The following is a 22245-nucleotide window of genomic DNA, read 5'->3' as shown; positions in this document are numbered from 1 at the left end:
GCTTTCAAAGTGGCTGCACGATCTCTGAGTTCAACTCCCCAGTGCTAAACCGGTGAGAAACTCCCCAGCGCCCCCAAAAATGACTAAATGCCATTGAATAGAGGTGGGGAACTCGTCGAGAGAGCTGGCAGCAAACTCCCTAAAAAACGCAAAGAGGCATACAAAATGATCAGGGGGTTAGATAGGGTGGACAGTGAGAGTCTTCTCCCGCGGATGGAAATGGCTAGCACGAGGGGACATAGCCTTTAGCTGAGGGGTAATAGATATAGGACAGAGGTCAGAGGGGTAGGTTCTTTATGCAGAGTGGTGAGGCTGTGGAATGCCCTACCTGCAACAGTAGTGAACTCGCCAACATTGAGTGCATTTAAAAGTTTATTGGATAAGCAGATGGATGATAATGGCATAGTGTAGGTTAGATGGCTTTTGTTTTTTGACTTCCCATGTAGGTGCAACATCGTGGGCCGAAGGGCCTGTACTGCGCTGTATCGTTCTATGTTTTATATGGATTTAAGTAAAGCGTTTGATAAGGTTCCCCACGGTAGGCTACTGCAGAAAATACGGAGGCATGGGATTCAGGGAGATTTAGCAGTTTGGTTCAGAAGTTGGCTAGCTGGAAGAAGACAAAGGGTGGTGGTTGATGGGAAATGTTCAGACTCAAGTCCAGTTACTCGTGGTGTACCACAAGGATCTGTTTTGGGGCCACTGCTGTTTGTCATTTCTATAAATGACCGGGAGGAGGGCGTAGAAGGATGGGTGAGTAAATTTGCAGATGACACTAAAGTCGGTGGAGTTGTGGACAGTGCGGAAGGATGTTACAGAGGGACATAGATAAGCTGCAGCGCTGGGCTGAGAGGTGGCAAATGGAGTTTAATGCAGAAAAGTGTGAGGTGATTCATTTTGGAAGGAATAACAGGAAGACAGAGTACTGGGCTAATGGTAAGATTCTTAGCAGTGTGGATGAGCAGAGAGATCTCGGTGTCCATGTACATAGATCCCTGAAAGTTGCCACCCAGGTTGAGAGGGTTGTTAAGAAGGCGTACGGTGTGTTAGCTTTTATTGGTAGAGGGATTGAGATTCGGAGCCGTGACGTCATGTTGCAGCTGTACAGAACTCTGGTGCGGCCGCATTTGGAGTATTGCGTGCAATTCTGGTCGCCGCATTATAGGAAGGATGTGGAAGCATTGGAAAGGGCGCAGAGGAGATTTACCAGAATGTTGCCTGGTATGGAGGGAAGATCTTATGAGGGAAGGCTGAGGGACTTGAGACTGTTTTCGTTAGAGAGAAGAAGGTTCAGAGATGATTTAATTGAGGCATACAAGATGATCAGAGGATTGGATAGGGTGGACAGTGAGAGCCTTTTTCCTCGGATGGTGATGTCTAGCACGAGGGGACATAGCTTTAAATTGAGGGGAGATAGATATAGGACAGATGTCAGAGGTAGGTTCTTTACTCAGAGAGTAGTAAGGGTGTGGAATGCCCTGCCTGCAACAGTAGTGGACTCGCCAACACTAAGGACATTCAAATGGTCATTGGATAGACATATGGATGATAAGGGAATAGTGTAGATGGGCTTTAGAGTGGTTTCACAGGTCGGCGCAACATCGAGGGCCGAAGGGCCTGTACTGCGCTGTAATTTTCTATGTTCTAGGTGGTCAATCGAGTATCCTCCGCCATTCAATGAGATCATGAATGATCTGATCTGATAATTCTCAACTCTGCTTTCCTGCCTTATTCCCATAATTGTTGATTCCCTTACTGATTTTTCAAAGTACATTTATTCAACAAATTTTCAAGAGTTTTACAATATAAAACCCCATAAAACTCCCCAACCCACTCAAACCTCCCCCTCAACAGTCAATGGTAACCACCTTCTGAAAATGCATGATGAACAAACCCCAACAATTGTACAACCCATCACTTGCCCCCCTCAGAGCAAACCTCACCTTTTCCAGAGTCAAACACTCCAGCAAGAACCTGCCATGCCGATACACAGGGTGGAGAAGCTGACCTCCACCCCAACAGGACTAGCCTACAAGCAATCAGCAAGGCGAAAGCTAAAACATTTGCCCCCGCACTCGCCTGCAGCTCCGGCCAATCTGACACCCCCAAATATGGCTTCTAGGGGACCACCTCTAGCCCCACCCCAACTCCTCCTCCCACTTCACCTTACCCTTCCATGGATACCTCGTCCTCCTCCAAGATCCTCCCATACAACGTCGCGACAACCCCCCTCTCCGAACCTCCCGCTGACAGCACCGCCTCTGACAGCGAGGGTGCAGGCGCTATCGGCAAGGTTCCTCGCAAAGTCCCGCACCTGCACATCCCTGAAACATTCGCCCGCACCAGCCCGATTTTTTTGCCCAACTCCTCCAAACTCTCAAATTACCCTCCCAGAAACAAATCCTCCATTTCCTTAAGCCCCCTCTCTTCACCTTCCAAGAAACCTCGCATCCACCTTCCCCGGCTCAAACCCATGATTCCCCCTAATTAGCAACCCCCCGACCCTACTCCCAACATAAAATGCTGTCTCAACAGCCTCCAGATCTTCAATGTGAGCACCACTACCCGACTCACCATATATTTCCCTGGGGCCATCAGGAGCGGTGCCGTTGCCAGCACCAGCAACCCCCTGCAGGAGCCTGTTTCCATCCTCACCCACAAAGCCCCCCCTCCCTGCTCCAACCCTGAACCCACCCAATAATAATACAATAAATTTGGGAGGCCTAGCCCCCCGCCCTCTCCTCTGCAGTATCACTTTCTTAATCCTACCCGCTTTCCCTTCCCAAACAAACAAGACCTGCTCAGTTAATGTTAGTGTGTTGGGAGAGTAATAGAACAAAGAAATCCACGAGTACAGGTTCATAGCTCCTTGAAAGTGGAGTCACAGGTGGACAGGGTGGTGAAGAAGGCATTTGTCATGCTTGGTTTCATTGGTCAGAACATTGAATACAGGAGTTGGGACGTCTTGTTGAAATTGTACAAGACATTGGTAAGGCCACATTTGGAATACTATGTACAGTCCTGGTCACCCTATTATAGAAAGGATATTATGAAACTGGAAAGAGTGCAGAAAAGATTTACCAGGATGCTACCAGGACTTGATGGTTTGAGTTATAAGGAGAGGCTGGCTAGGCTGGGACTTTTTCCCTGGAGCGTGGGAGGTTTAGGGGTGAACTTATAGAGGGTCTATAAAATAATGAGGAGCATAGATAAGGTAGATAGTCAACATCTTTTCCTAAAGTTAGGGAAGTCTAAAATTAGAGGGCATAAGTTTAAGGTGAGAGATACAAAAGGGTCAAAGAACAAAGAACAAAGAACAAAGAAATGTACAGCACAGGAACAGGCCCTTCGGCCCTCCAAGCCCGTGCCGACCATACTGCCCGACTAAACTACAATCTTCTACACTTCCTGGGTCCGTATCCTTCTATTCCCATCCTATTCATATATTTGTCAAGATGCCCCTTAAATGTCCCTATCGTCCCTGCCTCCACTACCTCCTCCGGTAGTGAGTTCCAGGCACCCACTACCCTCTGCGTAAAAAACTTGCCTCGTACATCTACTCTAAACTTTGCCCCTCTCACCTTAAACCTATGCCCCCTAGTAATTGACCCCTCTACCCTGGGGAAAAGCCTCTGACTATCCACTCTGTCTATGCCCCTCATAATTTTGTATACCTCTATCAGGTCGCCCCTCCAGAGGGGCAATGCTTTCAGAGACGGTGGTGAAAAGCACTTACCTTTACAGGAGCAGCCCTTTGGATTTCGGCGGGAACCGGAAGTTCGACCTCTGGCAAGCCCCCCCCCCCCCCCCCAACCAATAAATTCTGGTGGAGAGGAAACCCGAGACACTACACGTGTAGTGTCTCCCACCCGCCCTCCTCCTCTAACCTAATAATAAGACCCATTGGTGTAAGGTAAGTGCCATATTATATTATTATATTATTAGCATTGTGCAGGTCAAGGATTGGAGGTGGAGGAGCAGTCTCTGTCAGCGAGAGAACCTGAGAACATCTCAGAAGGTAAGCAAGTGATTTTTACTTTTATACCTGTTTTTCAAATTGTGTGTGTCGGGGGGAAACTGAAGTGACATCACAGAAAAGCTGTGACCTGAGTGGCTGGTTGGGATTCTAACCTAAATTTTTTTGAGTATTTGGGAACTAATTAAACATAATAACTTAATTATAATTTAGAGGATATCTAAGCCAGAGATCGGAGAATATTATAGTTAGCTATCGCATTTCTATTAGAAATCTAGTGCTAGGAAACAGATAGTTGACAGTAACTTTGAAATTTAAAAAAAGTATTTATAAAAAAAAAAAAGACAAATTTTAATTTTAATTAATTGACGCAATGTCAGTTAGAGGGGTGCTGTGCTCTGACTGTGAGATGTGGCAGGTCCGGGAGGCTTCCAGCGTCCCGGATGGCTTCATCTGCAGAAAGTGCACCCAACTGCAGCTCCTCACAGACCGCATGGTTCGGTTGGAGCAGCAATTGGATGCACTTAGGAGCATGCAGGTGGCGGAAAGCGTCATAGATCGCAGTTATGTAAGTGTGGTCACACCCAAGGTGCAGGCAGAGAAATGGGTGACCACCAGAAAGGGCAGGCAGTCAGTGCAGGAATCCCCTGTGGTTGTCCCCCTCTCGAACAGATATACCCCTTTGGATACTGTCGGGGGGGGATAGCCTATCAGGGGAAAACAGCAGCAGCCAGAGCAGTGGCACCACGGCTGGCTCTGATGTTCAGAAGGGAGGGTCAAAGCGCAGAAGAGTAATAGTTATAGGGGACTCTATAGTCAGGGGCACAGATAGGCGCTTCTGTGGACGTGAAAGAGACTCCAGGATGGTATGTTGCCTCCCTGGTGCCAGGGTCCAGGATGTCTCCGAACGAGTAGAGGGAATCCTGAAGGGGGAGGGCAAACAGGCAGAGGTCGTTGTACATATTGGTACTAACGACATAGGCAGGAAGGGGCATGAGGTCCTGCAGCAGGAGTTCAGGGAGCTAGGCAGAAAGTTAAAAGACAGGACCTCGAGGGTTGTAATCTCGGGATTACTCCCTGTGCCACGTGCCAGTGAGGCTAGAAATAGGAAGATAGAGCAGACAAACACGTGGCTAAACAGCTGGTGTAGGAGGGAGGGTTTCTGTTATCTGGACCACTGGGAGCTCTTCCGGGGCAGGTGTGACCTGTATAAGATGGACGGGTTGCATCTAAACCGGAGAGGCATAAATATCCTGGCCGCGAGGTTTGCTAGTGTCACACGGGAGGGTTTAAACTAGTATGGCAGGGGGGTGGGCACGGGAGCAATAGGTCAGAAGGTGAGAGCATTGAGGGAGAACTAGGGAATAGGGACAGTGTGGCTCTGAGGCAGCGCAGACGGGGAGAAGTTGCTGAACACAGTGGGTCTGGTGGCCTGAAGTGCATATGTTTTAATGCAAGGAGCATTACGGGTAAGGCAGATGAACTTAGAGCTTGGATTACTACTTGGAACTATGATGTTGTTGCCATTACAGAGACCTGGTTGAGGGAAGGGCAGGATTGGCAGCTAAACGTTCCAGGATTTAGATGTTTCAGGCGGGATAGAGGGGGATGTAAAAGGGGAGGCGGAGTTGCGCTACTTGTTCAGGAGAGTATCACAGCTATACAGCGAGAGGACACCTCAGAGGGCAGTGAGGCTATATGGGTAGAGATCAGGAATAAGAAGGGTGCAGTCACAATGTTGGGGGTATACTACAGGCCTCCCAACAGCCAGCGGGAGATAGAGGAGCAGATAGGTAGACAGATTTTGGAAAAGAGTAAAAACAACAGGGTTGTGGTGATGGGAGACTTCAACTTCCCCAATATTGACTGGGACTCACTTAGTGCCAGGGGCTTAGACGGGGCAGAGTTTGTAAGGAGCATCCAGGAGGGCTTCTTAAAACAATATGTAAACAGTCCAACTAGGGAAGGGGCGGTACTGGACCTGGTATTGGGGAATGAGCCCGGCCAGGTGGTAGATGTTTCAGTAGGGGAGCATTTCGGTAACAGTGACCACAATTCAGTAAGTTTTAAAGTACTGGTGGACAAGGATAAGAGTGGTCCGAGGATGAATGTGCTAAACTGGGGGAAGGCTAATTATAACAATATTAGGCGGGAACTGAAGAACATAGATTGGGGGCGGATGTTTGAGGGCAAATCAACATCTGACATGTGGGAGGCTTTCAAGTGTCAGTTGAAAGGAATACAGGACAGGCATGTTCCTGTGAGGAAGAAAGATAAATACGGCAATTTTCGGGAACCTTGGATGACGAGTGATATTGTAGGCCTCGTCAAAAAGAAAAAGGAGGCATTTGTCAGGGCTAAAAGGCTGGGAACAGACGAAGCCTGTGTGGCATATAAGGAAAGTAGGAAGGAACTTAAGCAAGGAGTCAGGAGGGCTAGAAGGGGTCATGAAAAGTCATTGGCAAATAGGGTTAAGGAAAATCCCAAGGCTTTTTACACTTACATAAAAAGCAAGAGGGTAGCCAGGGAAAGGGTTGGCCCACTGAAGGATAGGCAAGGGAATCTATGTGTGGAGCCAGAGGAAATGGGCGAGGTACTAAATGAATACTTTGCATCAGTATTCACCAAAGAGAAGGAATTGGTAGATGTTGAGTCTGGAGAAGGGGGTGTAGATAGCCTGGGTCACATTGTGATCCAAAAAGACGAGGTGTTGGGTGTCTTAAAAAATATTAAGGTAGATAAGTCCCCAGGGCCGGATGGGATCTACCCCAGAATACTGAAGGAGGCTGGAGAGGAAATTGCTGAGGCCTTGACAGAAATCTTTGGATCCTCGCTGTCTTCAGGGGATGTCCCGGAGGACTGGAGAATAGCCAATGTTGTTCCTCTGTTTAAGAAGGGTGGCAGGGATAATCCCGGGAACTACAGGCCGGTGAGCCTTACTTCAGTGGTAGGGAAATTACTGGAGAGAATTCTTCGAGACAGGATCTACTCCCATTTGGAAGCAAATGGACGTATTAGTGAGAGGCAGCACGGTTTTGTGAAGGGGAGGTCGTGTCTCACTAACTTGATAGAGTTTTTCGAGGAGGTCACTAAGATGATTGATGCAGGTAGGGCAGTAGATGTTGTCTATATGGACTTCAGTAAGGCCTTTGACAAGGTCCCTCATGGTAGACTAGTACAAAAGGTGAAGTCACACGGGATCAGGGGTGAACTGGCAAGGTGGATACAGAACTGGCTAGGCCATAGAAGGCAGAGGGTAGCAATGGAGGGATGCTTTTCTAATTGGAGGGCTGTGACCAGTGGTGTTCCACAGGGATCAGTGCTGGGACCTTTGCTCTTTGTAGTATATATAAATGATTTGGAGGAAAATGTAACTGGTCTGATTAGTAAGTTTGCAGACGACACAAAGGTTGGTGGAATTGCGGATAGCGATGAGGACTGTCTGAGGATACAGCAGGATTTAGATTGTCTGGAGACTTGGGCGGAGAGATGGCAGATGGAGTTTAACCTGGACAAATGTGAGGTAATGCATTTTGGAAGGGCTAATGCAGGTAGGGAATATACAGTGAATGGTAGAACCCTCAAGAGTATTGAAAGTCAAAGAGATCTAGGAGTACAGGTCCACAGATCACTGAAAGGGGCTACACAGGTGGAGAAGGTAGTCAAGAAGGCATACGGCATGCTTGCCTTCATTGGCCGGGGCATTGAGTATAAGAATTGGCAAGTCATGTTGCAGCTGTATAGAACCTTAGTTAGGCCACACTTGGAGTATAGTGTTCAATTCTGGTCGCCACACTACCAGAAGGATGTGGAGGCTTTAGAGAGGGTGCAGAAGAGATTTACCAGAATGTTGCCTGGTATGGAGGGCATAAGCTATGAGGAGCGATTGAATAAACTCGGTTTGTTCTCACTGGAACGAAGGAGGTTGAGGGGCGACCTGATAGAGGTATACAAAATTATGAGGGGCATAGACAGAGTGGATAGTCAGAGGCTTTTCCCCAGGGTAGAGGGGTCAATTACTAGGGGGCATAGGTTTAAGGTGAGAGGGGCAAAGTTTAGAGTAGATGTACGAGGCAAGTTTTTTACGCAGAGGGTAGTGGGTGCCTGGAACTCACTACCGGAGGAGGTAGTGGAGGCAGGGACGATAGGGACATTTAAGGGGCATCTTGACAAATATATGAATAGGATGGGAATAGAAGGATACGGACCCAGGAAGTGTAGAAGATTGTAGTTTAGTCGGGCAGTATGGTCGGCACGGGCTTGGAGGGCCGAAGGGCCTGTTCCTGTGCTGTACATTTCTTTGTTCTTTGTTCTTTGAATGTCTGGAACGAGCTGCCAGGCACAGTTGTAGAGGCGGGAACACTTTTGGCATTTCAAAAGTATTTAGACAGTGATATGGTATAGATGGTAAGATGGGTATAGAGGGATCTGAGCCAAATGTGGGCAATTGGGACTGGCTTAATGATAAAAACTGGGCGCCATGGACAAGTTGGGCTGAAGGGCCTGTTTCCATGCTGTAAACCTCTATGAGTCTAAATTAGGAGATCAGCCTGTACACCCCCCTGTAAAACACCTTGGGCAAAAAGACCGGCAGACATTGAAATAAGAACAGGAATCGCGGCAAAACATTCATCTTTACTGCCTGCACCCGGCCTGCCAACGACAGCGGGAGATTGTCCCACCTCAGCAAATCAGCCTTCACCCTCCCCACCAAACTAGTGAAGTTAAACTTCTAAAGCCCTGCCCAATCCCAGGCCACCTGCTCCCCCAAATAATTAAAATGCAACGCTGCCAGGCAAAATGGCAGCCCCCCACCCCCAGAGGGGAGACCACAAAATATTCACTTTTCCCTAAATTCAATTTGTACCTGAAAATGTCCCAAATCACTGGAGCAACCCCATTACATTCCCCACCGAAGAGTTTGGCTCCAAAATATAAAGCAACAAGTCATCTGCATACGAGGACACTCTATGTTCCACCCCCACCCACCAACTATCCCCTTCCATCACCCCCAGCTGCTTAGTGCAATAGCCAAGGGCTCTATAGCCAATGCAAACAGAAGGGGGGAATGTGGGACATCCCTGCCTCGTACCCCGGTGCAATGCAAAATACCCTGAGTTCATACTGTTTGTGCGCACGCTTGCCATCGACTCCTTATATAGCAGCTGCACCCACCCCTCAAACTCTCGCCCAATCTCAAATTTCTTCACTACGGCCATCAAATAACTCCACTCCACCTGATCGAAGGCCTTCACCGCATCTAACGCCACCACCACCTCCGTCTCCCTCCCTTCAGCCGGAGAAAGCATCACATTCAGCAACCTCCTCACATTCAAGGACAACTGTCTTCCCTTTAAGAACCTCGTCTGATCTTCCCCAATCACCTTTGCGAGGCACCCTTCTAACCTTAATTCCAACACGTGGGCAGCACGGTAGCACAAGTGATTAGCACTGTGGCTTCACAGCGCCAGGGTCCCAGGTTCGATTCCCCGCTGGGTCACTGTCTGTGCGGAGTTTGCACGTTCTCCCCGTGTCCGCGTGGGTTTCCTCCGGGTGCTCCGGTTTCCTCCCACAGTCCAAAGACGTGCAGGTTAGGTGGATTGGCCATGCTAAATTACCCGTAGTGTCCATAAGGGTTGGGAGGGGTTATTGGGTTGCGGGGATAAGGTGGAAGTGAGGGATTAATGTGGGTCGGTGCAGACTCGATGGGCCGAATGGCCTCCTTCTGCACTGTATGTTCTATGTAATCTATGTAAACCTTTGCCAGTAAATTGGAGTCTACATTCAGCAGAGATATGGGCCTATAGGACTCAGACTCCACCGGATCATTGTCCTTCTTTAGCAACAGCGAGGTGGAAGCCTGCCCCATTGTTTGCAGCAAGACACCCCTAACCATCGCGTGCTCAAACATCCCCACCATCAACCTATCCTTAAATCTTTCAGAAAATTGGACCGGAAATCCGTCAGGTATCGCCGCCTTCCCTGCTTTCATCCTCCCAACCGCCAGCTTCACCTCCTCCTTCTCCTCTGACTCCTCCAACCCTGCTCCCTCCACCTCCCCCACCTCGGGCACTCCAGCACACCCAAAAATCCCCTCATCTCCCGCTCCTCCTTCAGTAACTGACTTATACAGGTCCCTATAGAACTCCTCGAACACCTCAATAATCCAGAGCCACCACCAACTCCCCCATCGTGCCCTGCGCCCAAACTACCTTCCTCTCCACAGCCTCACTCTGGAGTTGATCAGCCAATCTACGCCCTGCTCTGCCCCGGACTCATCGACGTGCCAACCCTCACCCTTCTCAACTGCCGCGCCACTTTCCCTGTGGACCATAGGTCTAACTTCGCCTGCAGCTCCGTCCTCTTTGCCAGGAGACCCGATCGGGTCTTCCGAGTACCTCCCATCAACTTCCAAAATCTGTTCTATCAGTCATCAGCAATCCTTCCTCTCCATCTTAGCCTTAAACAAAATCATCTCCCCCTCACCACTGCCTTCAGAGCCTTCCAGACCACTGATGGTGAGACCTCCACCGTGCAATTATACCCCACATACTCCTCAATCACCTTCCCTATATTGACAGAAAAGCTCCCGTCCGCCAGTAATCCCAAATTCTTTCGCCATCCCAGTCTCTGGACTGTCCCCTTCTCCAAAACCACATCCATCCAATACGGAGTTGATCCAAGGTTAAAATTGGCAAGTACTCCGACATCTTAACCCCAGCCAGCAGCGTCTTTCCCACCACAAGAAAGTCAATCCTCGAACACACCTTGTGCACCGGAGAGAAATACTCCCGATCCCTTGGGTGTATAAATCTCCACGGTCCACTCAGCCCATCTTCCTCAAGGGCCAGCCAACACCTCTGCCCCCACCCCTTGTCCACCTTTGGTTTCAGCACTAGGTTCCAATCCCCCCCTATCAGCTCTTGGGTATCCAGATCCGGGATGGCACCCAACGCTCTCTTCACAAGCCCCGTATCGTCCCATTTGGGGCCATATGTGCATGCCAACGCTACCAACCTCCACTCCAACGCACCCATCACTATCATGTACCTGCCCCCCGATCAGCCACAACCTTATGAAACCTCACCCTCTTACCCACCAATATCACTACACCCCTCCCCCTTGAGCCCTACTGTCGAACCCCGAATTAAACACCTGACTCACACACCCCTCCTAAGCGTCATCTGATCCTTCACCCTCAAATGCAGCCTCCTGCAGCATCACCATGTCAGCTTTTAAACTCTTCAAAAGCGCAAAATCACTCGCTCACTTCACTGGTCCCCCAACCCCCTCACGTTCCACGTCAGTATTCTGGCCGGGAATCTCTCAGACCACCACCTTACACCCCGCCCCTCCTATCCGGCATCACCGTTACTCCGGGCCCCACCCATCTAGTCAGGCCCGTGCTATCCTTTTGTTACTGTTGAACCCCTCCCCTCTGCCCCAGAATCCCCCCCATCCACTTACTCTTGCAAACACCTGACCCAGAATCGATCCCCTCCCCCCACCATTCACACCTCCCAGGTCCATCGAAACCTGCTCGACCAGGCTCCAGCTACCCCGGCCTCTCTTTCCACCACACTCCCGTTCACTAGCCCTCGTTTGCTAGTGCCAATGCAACTGACCATTCCTCTCCTCAGTAACGTGGTCCCACGTGGCTAAACACCCACCCCCCTTCAGCCAAAGAACAATACAGAACCACAGAACCACACCCAGAGAGAAACCCAGAGTAAAGAACAATACAGAACCACACTCTGAGAGAAACCCAGAGAGCAAAGAACAATACAGAACCACACCCTGAGAGAAGTAAGAAATCCAAAACAGAGAACATAAGAACTAGGAGCAGGAGTCGGCCACCTGGCCCCTCGAGCCTGCTTCCCCATTCAATGAGATCATGGCTGATCTTTTGTGGACTCAGCTCCACTTTCCCGCCCGAACACCATAACCCTTTATTCCTTTATTCTTCAAAAAACTATCTATCTTTATCTTGAAAACATTTCATGAAGGAGCCTTAACTGTTTCACTGCGCAAGGAATTCCATAGAGTCACAACCCTTTGGGTGAAGAAGTTCCTCCTAAACTCAGTCCTAAATCTACTTCCCCTTATTTTGACCCCTTAGTTCTGCTTTCACCCGTCAGTGGAAACAACCTCACTGCACCTATCCTATCTAGTCCCTTCATAATTTAATATATTTCTATAAGATCCCCCTGCATCCTTCTAAATTCCGAGTACAGTCCCAGTCTACTCAACCTCTCCTTGTAATCCAACCCCCTCAACTCTGGGATTAACCTAGTGAATCTCCTCTGCACACCCTCCAGCGCTAGTATGTCCTTTCTCAGGTAAGGATTCCAAAACTGAACACAATAATCCAGGTGTGGCCTCACTAACACCTTATAGAGTTGCAGCATAACCTCCCTGGTCTTAAATTCCATCCCTCTAGCAATGAAAGACAAAACTCCATTCATCTTCTTAAACACCTGTTGAACCTTTAATCCAACTTTTTGCGACTCATGCATGAGGACACCCAGGTCTCTCTGCACAGCAACATGTTTTAATATTTTATCATTTAAATAATAATCCCTTTTGCTGTTATTCCTACCAAAATGGATAACCTCACATTTCTCAACATTGTATTCCATCTGTCAGACCCTAGCCCATTCACTTAAACTGTCCAAATCCCTCTGCAGACTTCCAGTATCCTCTGTACTTTTTGCTTTACAACTTATCTTAGTGTCGTCTGCAAACTTAAGACACATTGCACTTGGTCCCCAACTCCAAATCATCAATATAAATTGTGAACAATTGTGGGCCAACCAGAGAAACAGCCATTAATCCCCACTCTCTATTAATTAGCCAATCCTCTGTCCATGCTACTGCTTTCCCCTTAATGCCATGCATCTTTATCTTATGCAGCAACCTTTTGTGTGGCACCACATCCATTGGCTCCCCGTTATCTACCGCACTGTTAATGTCATCAAAGAATTCCACTACATTAGTTAGGCACGACCTGCCCTTTATGAACCCATGCTGCGTCTGTCCAATGGGACAATTTCCATCCAGATGCCTCGCTATTTCTTCCTTGATGATAGATTCCAGCATCTTCCCTACTGGCCTAAAGCTAACTGGCCTATAATTACCCGCTTTCTGCCTACCTCCTTTTTCAACAGTGGTGTCACGTTTGCTATTTTCCAATCCGCCGGGACCATCCCAGAGTCTAGTGAATTTTGGTAAATTATCACGAGTGCATTTGCAATTTCCCTAGCCATCTCTTTTAGTACCCTTGGATGCATTCCATCAGGGCGAGGAGACTTGTCCACCTTTAGCCCCTTTAGCTTGCCCATCACTACCTCCTTAGTGATAACAATCGTCTCAAGGTCCTCACCTGTCATAGCCTCATTTCCATCAGTCACTGGCACGTTATTTGTGTCTTCCATTGTGAAGACCGACCCAAAAAACCTGTTCAGTTCCTCAGCCATTTCCTCATCTCCTATTATTAAATCTCCCTTCTCATCCCCTAAAGGACCAATATTAACTTAGCCACTCCTTTTTGTTTTATGTATTTGTAGAAACTTTTACTATTTGTTTTTATATTCTGAGCAAGTTTACTCTCACAGTCTATCTTACTCTTCTTTATAGCTTTTTTAGTAGCTTTCTGTTGCCCCCTAAAGATTTCCCAATCCTCTAGTCTCCCACGAATCTTTGCCACTTTGTACTGATTTATGCACAAGGACCCCCAAGTACCTCTGTGCTGTAGCTTTCTGCAGTCTTTCTCAATTTAAATAATATTTAGCTCCTTTATGCTTCCTAGCAATGTGCATAAGTTCACAGTTTCTTTTTTTCATAATCTTTATTGTCAAAAGTAGGCTTACATTAACACTGCAATGAAGTTCCTGTGAAAAGCCCCTAGTCATCACACTCCGGCGCCTGTTCGGGTTCACAGAGGGAGAATTCAGAATGTCCAAATTACCTAACAGCACGTCTTTCGGGACTTGTGGGAGGAAACCGGAGCACCCGGAGAAAACTCACGGAAACACTGGGAGAACGTGCAGACTCCGCACAGACAGTGACCCAAGCCGGGAATCGAACCTGGGACCCTGGCGCTGTTAAATTATAGTGCTAACCACTATGCTACCGTGCTGCCCACATTATACATTATATAATATTTTTTATTCCATCTGTCAAGTTTTTGCCCACTCACCTAACATGTCTACATCCCTCTGTTGACTCTTTATACCTCATCATCATTTGTCTTCCCACCCATTTTTGTGCCATCCGCAAACTTGTCAACAGTACATTAATTTCCCTAGTCCAAGTCAGTAATACATATTGTGAATAATTGTAATTAACACCTGTCATTGGGAAAAAGCTACAGCACAGATGTATTTGGGGGTCCTTGTGCATAAATCACAGAAAGCTAGCAGGTAATCGAGAATGTTGGCCTTTATTTCAAAGGAAATGGAGTGTAAATATAATAAGGAAATCCTGCTAACACTATGCAAGGCACTTGTTATCTACACCTTGAACACTGTGAACAGCTTTGGTCCCCTTATCTCAGCACTGATCTCTGTGGCACTCCGTTAGTTACAGGTGAAATCCTGAAAAAGTCCTTCTTATTCCAACTCTTTGCCTTTTATCAGTTAGCCAATCCTCCATCCATGCTAATACACTACCCCCAACACCATAGCCTCTTATCTTATTAAGTAGCCTTGTTTGTGGTACCTTATTGAATGCTTATTGACTCCAGCGTGCGATTCTCCGAGGTGCAGAAAATCAGCGGCATTTGCGCCGGCATGTTTGGCGCGGCACCGGTTGCGAGCCACTGTACGAGGCCGGGCCGCCGATTCTCGGTCCGGATGGGCCGAGCCATCACGCGGAAAAAGCAGAGTCCCGCCGGCGCCGTCCACATGTGGTCGCTGCCGGTGAGAACTCTGCGTGAAGGGTCGGGGGGCGGCCTGCGGGGAGGGAGGGGGTTCTGTCCCCAGGGGGGGCCTCCAATGGGGTCTGGCCCGTGATCGGAGGGCCGGCCTCTCCCCCTCCCTCCCCCAGGCCTACTTAGTTGCGCGTCTGGCCCCAGAAACCCCGCGCCATGTTGCGTCGGGGCCAGTGCATTCTGTAAAGCCACCACGCATGCACCGATTGGCGCGTCACCATCGCGCATGCGTGGGTTGGCGCGTCGTCACCGCGCATACGCGGGTTGGCGCCACCCCCAGTGCGCGCCAGGAAGTGAGGCTGGAGCGGCGTGACCGCTCCAGCACCGTGCTAGCCCCCTGTGGGGGACTGAATTGCTAGTGCCCGCGCCCGTTTCACGCTGTCGTGAAACGCGCCGCCGTTCACGACGGCACAGACACTCTGTCCCGCGATCGGAGAATCGTGCCCCACACCTGTACTGGTTCCTCTTTATCTATCCTGCTCATTGCCACCTCAAAGAATTCTAATAAATTTGTCAGACAATATTTACCCTTCGTGAAGCAATGCTGACTCTGCATGATTATATTATGTATTTCTAAATGCTCTGCTATTGCATCCTTTATAATGGATTCTAACATTTTCCCAGTGACAGGTGTTAAGCAAAATGGCCTACATTACCTTTTATTTGTCTCCCTCCCGTTTTGAATAAGGGTGCTACATTTGCAATTTTCCAATCCTCTAGGACTTTTCCAGAATTTAAAGATTCTTGGAAGATTACTACCAGTATGTCCAGTATGCCTGTTGCTATTTCGTTTAATATCCTCGGATGCAACCCATCAGGTCAAGGAGACTTATTGGTCTTTCGCCCCATCAGTTTCCCTAGTACTTTTTCTCAAGAGATAGTTGTTTACTTCCTCCCCATGAGCCCCCCACCCCACCCCGCCCTTGACTCTTGATGATTTAATATTTTGGGGATGTTATTAGTGTCTTCCACTGTGAAGACAGATGCAAAGCATTTGTTTAACTCCTCTGCCATTTCTTGGTTCCCCATTATCATTTCCCCAGTCTCATTCTCCAAGGGCCAATGTTTACTTTGGCCTCTCTCTTCCTTTTTATTTATTTAAAGATGCTCTTGCAGTCCATTTTTATATTATTTGCTAGTTTACCATCATAGTTATTTTTTCCTTCTTTATTTTTTTTGTTCATCTTTTCTTGGTGTTTAAAACTTTCTCAATCCCCTGATTTACCACTAATCTTTTGCCACATTATATGTTTTTTCTTTCAGTTTAACAATACCCTTCATTTCCCTAGTTAACCATTGTGGATTTATCCCCTTCCTAGAATCCTTCTTCCTCACTGGGATATATCTTGGTTGTAAGTCATGAACTATTTTTATAAAGGTCTACCATTTCTGACCAACCATCTTTTCTGCTATAAAAGCAAATTACTGCGGATGCTGGAATCTGAAACCAAAGAGAAAATGCTGAAAAATCTCAGGAGGTCTGGCAGCATCTGTAGGGAGAGAAAACAGCTAACGTTTCTAGTCCAATTACTCTTTGGACAAAGAGTCATTGGACTCGAAACGTTAGCTCTTTTCTCTCCCTACAGATGCTGCCAGACCTGCTGAGATTTTCCAGCATTTTCTCTTTGGCATCTTTTCTGCAACTCCTTTCCCAATCCACTATCCATCTCTGCCCTCATTACTTAAGTTTAGCACAGCTGTTTCTGATCCAAGTTTCTCACTCAAACTGAATGTTAAATTCTAAGATGTTATGGTCACTGTTTCCTAGGAGATCTATTACTCTGAGGCTGTTTATTAAAACTTCCTCATTACACATTACCAGATCCAAAATAGCCTGACAGAATAGGCTGGCACCTAAGCGGCACTGCCAGGGTGCCAGGCAGGCAGTACCAGGGTCCCAGGCTGGCAGTGCCAAGATGCCCAGGTGGCACCAGCAATTCCAGGGTGCCACCCTGCCTGGTGCCCAACCACCCAGGGCCTCCAATAGCTTGGGAGATCCCCCATGTGCCATTCACACCTCTTCCAAAGTTCAATGTCCTCCTTCTCCTGTCAATCCATTGCCCCTCAGAAATTCCGTCGCCTTCTCTGGCGTTCCAAAATAATGTTCCTGGTTCTGGAAGGTCAACATCCCGAACTTCACCCTCTTCTAAATAGGGCAGCCTTGACTGGTTAAACCCGGCCCTCCTCTTCGACAGTTCTGTGCCCAGGTCCTGGTACACGCACAGTTCGTTCCACTCCCAGATATACCTCCTTGTCTGCCTTGCCCATCGCAAAGCCTTTTCCTTGTCCATAAAACGGTGCAGCCACACTACCATTGCCCTCGGCGGCTCACCTGCCTATGGCTTCCTCATCAGCGTCCTGTGCGCTCTTTGACTTCCAGTGGCCAGTCGAAGGCCCCCTCCCCCCATCAGCTTTTCCAGGACCTTGGCCACATACTTGCCGGCGTCCGCTCCTTCGATGCCTCCGGGCAGTAGTCAAGTTCCTCCACCTTCTCCTTCAGCAGCTTTTAGGTCTCTTGCATCACCCCCATCTAGGCCGGCAACGAGGCAAGCTGCTCCTCGTGCTCACCCACTGTCTCCGCCACTCTTTGAATCGCCTGACCCTGGGACTCCAGCCTCTGTTCCACGTGGTCAATCCCCGCTTTCAGAGTTCCAACACCCTGGCCAGGTCCTTTTGGGTTTCCCTCCTCTGCTAGCTGAACTTCTCATTTCAGAAGGCTAGCGGCTGCTCTGTTGAGCACTAAACGGGCTAGACAGGCCATTTACCCTCCACCATCTTGACCTGTGGTGCATGAAGATTCTCCTGCTCCAACAGCTTCCTTCTTTTCAACTCACTTCTGGTCCTTGGATCCATCCACCAGCCCCACCAGTGGAGTCTCGATTTCTCCAATCGCTCCTGCACCCTTTTTCATCCAAACCTCCACCCAATAAACGTGGAAAAGATCCCAAAAATCCACCTTGAGCGGGAGCTGCCAAATGTGCGACCACTCACTCCATGGCTGCCACCGAAGTCCTCTGTGAACATTTACAGGACACAGTGAGCAGTCAGCAGAGTGAGCAGCCAGCAGAGTGAGCAGCCAGGAGCCTGCAACTTCTACCAAATGGGTGCATTTAAAACAATACTGCAGCAATGGCGGTCTGACCCTTTCTACCCCAATCCCGAGGGGGACATCCCAATCTACAGAGCTGTCATCAAGTTACTCCCCTCTACTCCCCCAGCCCTGGCAGCCACTCCCAACAAGAACCACAATTCTTTTTGTTTTATAAATTTAGAGTACCCAATTATTTATTTATTTTTTTCCAATTAAGGGGCAATTTAGCGTGGCCAATCCACCTATCCTGCACATCTTTGTGTTGTGGGGGCGAATCCCACGCAGACATGGGGAGAATGTGCAAACTCCACACGGACAGTGACCCAGAGCCGGGATTCGAACCTGGGTCCTCAGCGTCGCAGTCCCAGTACTAACCACTGTGCCATGTGCTACCCGGGCAAGCAGCGCAATTCTTAACAGATTTTAGAAATTTACTTACCTTCTCTCTCCCCCTCAGCATCCACAGTGCCCAGTCCTCACCTGTTAATACCTGTAGTAAATCATGCCGGTATGACTTCTGCCTGAGAGGGGTAGAGCGTCATGGAGGCCCGGAGTATACTGGGTCGAATGTGCTACTGACATGTAAATTAATGTAATTGCGGGTTTTGCATGCTGCTGCCACTGCAGGGCGCAAACCTCGTTATCGCCACCAGCGAGGGACCGGAGCACAGTGTTCAAATTGGCGGCAGGCACGAACCTTGACCTTGTCCGGACACCCGATTCTCTGGACAATTGTGATTAGCATTTCCAGCGTTGTGGGGCAGAGAATCCAAGCCATAGTGTTTAAATTTAAGTAAGTAAGTCATGAGATTTGAGTGGAATAAAGATGATGTAAGCAATGAGAAGAGGTAGGTCTGTTGTTTAGTTTCTGGAAGTTGTGTGCTGAACAACAGGTTATACAGAAGGCAGTCAGATTCGGGTTCTGCAGGCTGTTTACTGAAAGGATCTCTCTCTCTCTTCAAACAGTCTTTCAAATAACTTTCTATCCAGAACAGCAAGTAATCCTGTGTTTGCTAACTCTATTTAAAAGTGTTTTTTGACCTGTGATGGGTTTTGCTTGATCGGAGATAAAGGAGGTATCAGTTAGGCGCTAAAGTATTTCATTTTATTGTTAAGCATTATTTAACTGGTAATTGTAAGCTACATTTCTGTGATGTTAAGATAGTTTAATACTGTGTTGATAATAAAGTTTGTGAAAAGATATTTTAAACCATTTTACAGGGAGATTTAAAAGTTATAGCAATTACATTAAATAGAAAAAACATAAAAATAAAGCTTTAAATATAATTTTGAGAAGGAATGGGAAGAGAGAATAGAAGGATAGAAACAGATTACTCAAATTGTTGCTCATAGTTAATATTGCACTTTGAAGCATTTATTTTAGTACTTTAGGTTAATTAATTTACTCAGAGAATTTGAATAGTTTTATCATTGTAATATTTTAATACAATGTGCATGATAAAATCCTTTGAAATCAATAATTTATGGGAGGATGCTAGTAATGACCAATATTAGTAGTTAGCCAAATACATTTCTAAGTGTTAATAACTATTGAACAGCTCATACCTGTCTTCATCATTTGTTTTTACCATTTCGGCTTCTTGCACATCAAATTCATGCTCAAAATCTTTCATTTCGCCTTCTTCAGATAATAACAGTATATCACAAACACCACTCGACATTGTTTGCACGATTTCCTCAAAGTTACGCTAATTAACAAATTGATTTATTATGAGAATCGGTAAGATATCATTTCACATCTATCGACTGTCATAGAACTTTGATGTTTGAGATGATTAGACAATCTTGACTTTAACAGTGATAGTAAGGAAACTGAAAACCAATTGTCTACAATCCCTCTTGCCTCTTCTTCAAAATCCTCTTTGTTGGCCAGCCTCCTGCAGGTTTGATCACTGAAAACTCTCATCGATTTTTCTGGGCTCTGCAATGTAATTCCTCATCTGCAATGACTTCAAAAATGTCTAATGTTCCCTCTCCCTCTGATTTCTTTGTCCTCAGCTAATTCCATAAAAACCATTAAATACTTCTGTCGGTAATTTGATGTCACATGAATAGTTTCAGTGTATTGTAATGATATATCAACATACTATTATGATACCGATTAAACTTGTGGTGAGTTTTAGCATGTGTCTATTCTTAGCTTCACTTTATAGGATGTTGCATCTTGGGATTTTAGACAGAATAAAGCTAACTATGGAGAGCTAATCACAGATATGGCCTGAAGAGGGCCCTGTTGTAAATTACTGCCGGAGCGGGTTGCCTTCAAGGTTGAATGGGCAGCTCACATGGAACTTATGGGTGCAAGAGAAGGAAGTACAACAGCAGATGTTCTTTACATTAGTTTAGCTCATAGGTTTTCAGAAGAAGCAATTACCTTTAACTTTGTATCATAATTAAACTTAGTGACAGTATGTGATTAGTTGTAATTGTGCAATTCCTTACATCATTAATATTTAACAACAGGTATTGACTAAATGTATAAGGACACTGCTTTAGAACATCACATTTACACAGTGACTATTGCTATATTGTATATTCATTCTGTATACCTTTAAGAACAACGTGCATTGTAACTTTTCATATTAGTACTTTAGTATTCTGTACTATATATGCATAGTTTTAAGTTGTAAGCAACTTTACCACTTTAGTCTTTGTTCGGACATTGAAGTGACTCATTTCAAACCCCAACACCCTCAGAGTGAAGGACAGGACCTCTAAAACAGTCACTGATGAGGATTTAATTTAATGAGGAGCTTGCACCAATTCAGAAAATCCCAAAATGACACGCTCAAGGCATGAGTCATGAGGATAAGACAGCATACATCCTCTCACCCCAAACGAATGAGCAAGGAAGATACCATAAAACATCTTAGCAAGAAGCAAACTTTAATGAGTGATGGTCCCACAAGTAATTGATACTTTAGAAGGCCAGTCAGAGGACAATGGGAAATGACATCAATAGATGACCATCACCCTTGAGAAACCAATTAGAAACTGATCATGCCCGCCTAGACCAATCACAGATTGATCACGCAGTGGATTGTAGCGTGGAAAGGGTTAATAAACAGCAGCTTTCAGTGAGCAAGATGTGCACTAAGTTTGAAAGTAAAGCAGGGAAGCAGAAGACCCACAGAGGTTACGGGAGAGAAACAAAGCCGAGTGTTAGGGTTAGGGTTAGGGAAACAGGAAAGCGACAGCTGTAGTACGACATCAATTCACTGCCCGTCTTTGTTAAGTATTAATTCATAACTTAAGTAAAGTTTCATAGAATTTACAGTGAAGGAGGCCATTTGGCCCATCGAGTCTGCACCGGCTCTTGGAAAGAGCACCCTACCCAAGGTCAACACCTCCACCCTATCCCTGTAACCCAACCCAACACTAAGGGCAATTTTGGACACTAAGGGCAATTGATCATTGGCCAATCCACCTAACCTGCACACCTTTGGACCGTGGGAGGAAACCGGAGCACCCGGAGGAAACCCACGCACACACGGGGAGGATGTGCAGACTCCGCACAGACAGTGACCCAAGCCGGAATCAAACCCGGAACCCTGGAGCTGTGAAGCAATTGTGCTAACCACCATGCTACCGTGCTGCCCCAAGTTTCCTGAATTATTTCACTGGATTGGCTCCTGTTGCTATTTTTGGTTAAAGTCTCAAATGAACTAAATTGAGTTTGAGTTCAAATAATACCCAGACCTCGCACTACAAAATTCTGGAACTCCCGATTTAACAGCATTCTAGCAGTACCAACATCACATGGATTGCTGCAGTTCAATTAATCTTTGGAAATAAAATGGGTGAGCACACTTTCCAAGAGAAATTATGGATGAGCAATAAATGCCCTTGCCAGCAATGTCCATATCTTATAAACAAATACAAAATGGTAGAGTAGGAATCATATTGGTGTTGTTTTTCAATTACATGAGATTATGATGCATTTGTTAAATTAATTCTTGGGATGTGGGAGTCACTGACACAGCCAGCACTTTCTTCCCATCCTGAATTTCACTTGAGAAAGTGGTGAGCTGCCTTCTTGAACCAGTGCAGTCCATGTGGAAGGCTTTCTTTCTATACTGTCACGTTCCAGGATTTTGACCTGGTGATGATTAAAGAATGGTAGTACAGTTCAAAGTCTGGATGGCATATGATTTGAGGGTATAATGTTCCCAGAAGCTTGGATCCCTTATCCTTCTAATTGATGGAAGTTATGGGTTTGGGTGATTA

General features: G+C 46.9%; 1 protein-coding gene across 1 annotated transcript in view; it reads right to left on the bottom strand.

Annotated features, from left to right (window-relative positions):
* Nucleotides 1–22245, bottom strand: part of LOC140386076 (thioredoxin domain-containing protein 6-like) — a 203381-nt gene that overhangs the window by 132826 nt on the left and 48310 nt on the right. Inside the window, exon 8 of the mRNA XM_072468653.1 lies at nucleotides 19564–19706. Coding sequence (XP_072324754.1) covers nucleotides 19564–19706 — 143 coding nt within the window. The remainder of the gene's footprint in view (nucleotides 1–19563; nucleotides 19707–22245) is intronic.

The sequence above is a fragment of the Scyliorhinus torazame genome, chromosome 11 (assembly GCF_047496885.1).
Source record: "Scyliorhinus torazame isolate Kashiwa2021f chromosome 11, sScyTor2.1, whole genome shotgun sequence".
In the NCBI taxonomy this organism is placed as follows: Eukaryota; Metazoa; Chordata; class Chondrichthyes; order Carcharhiniformes; family Scyliorhinidae; genus Scyliorhinus; species Scyliorhinus torazame.
This window is presented reverse-complemented; position numbering and strand designations above follow the sequence as displayed.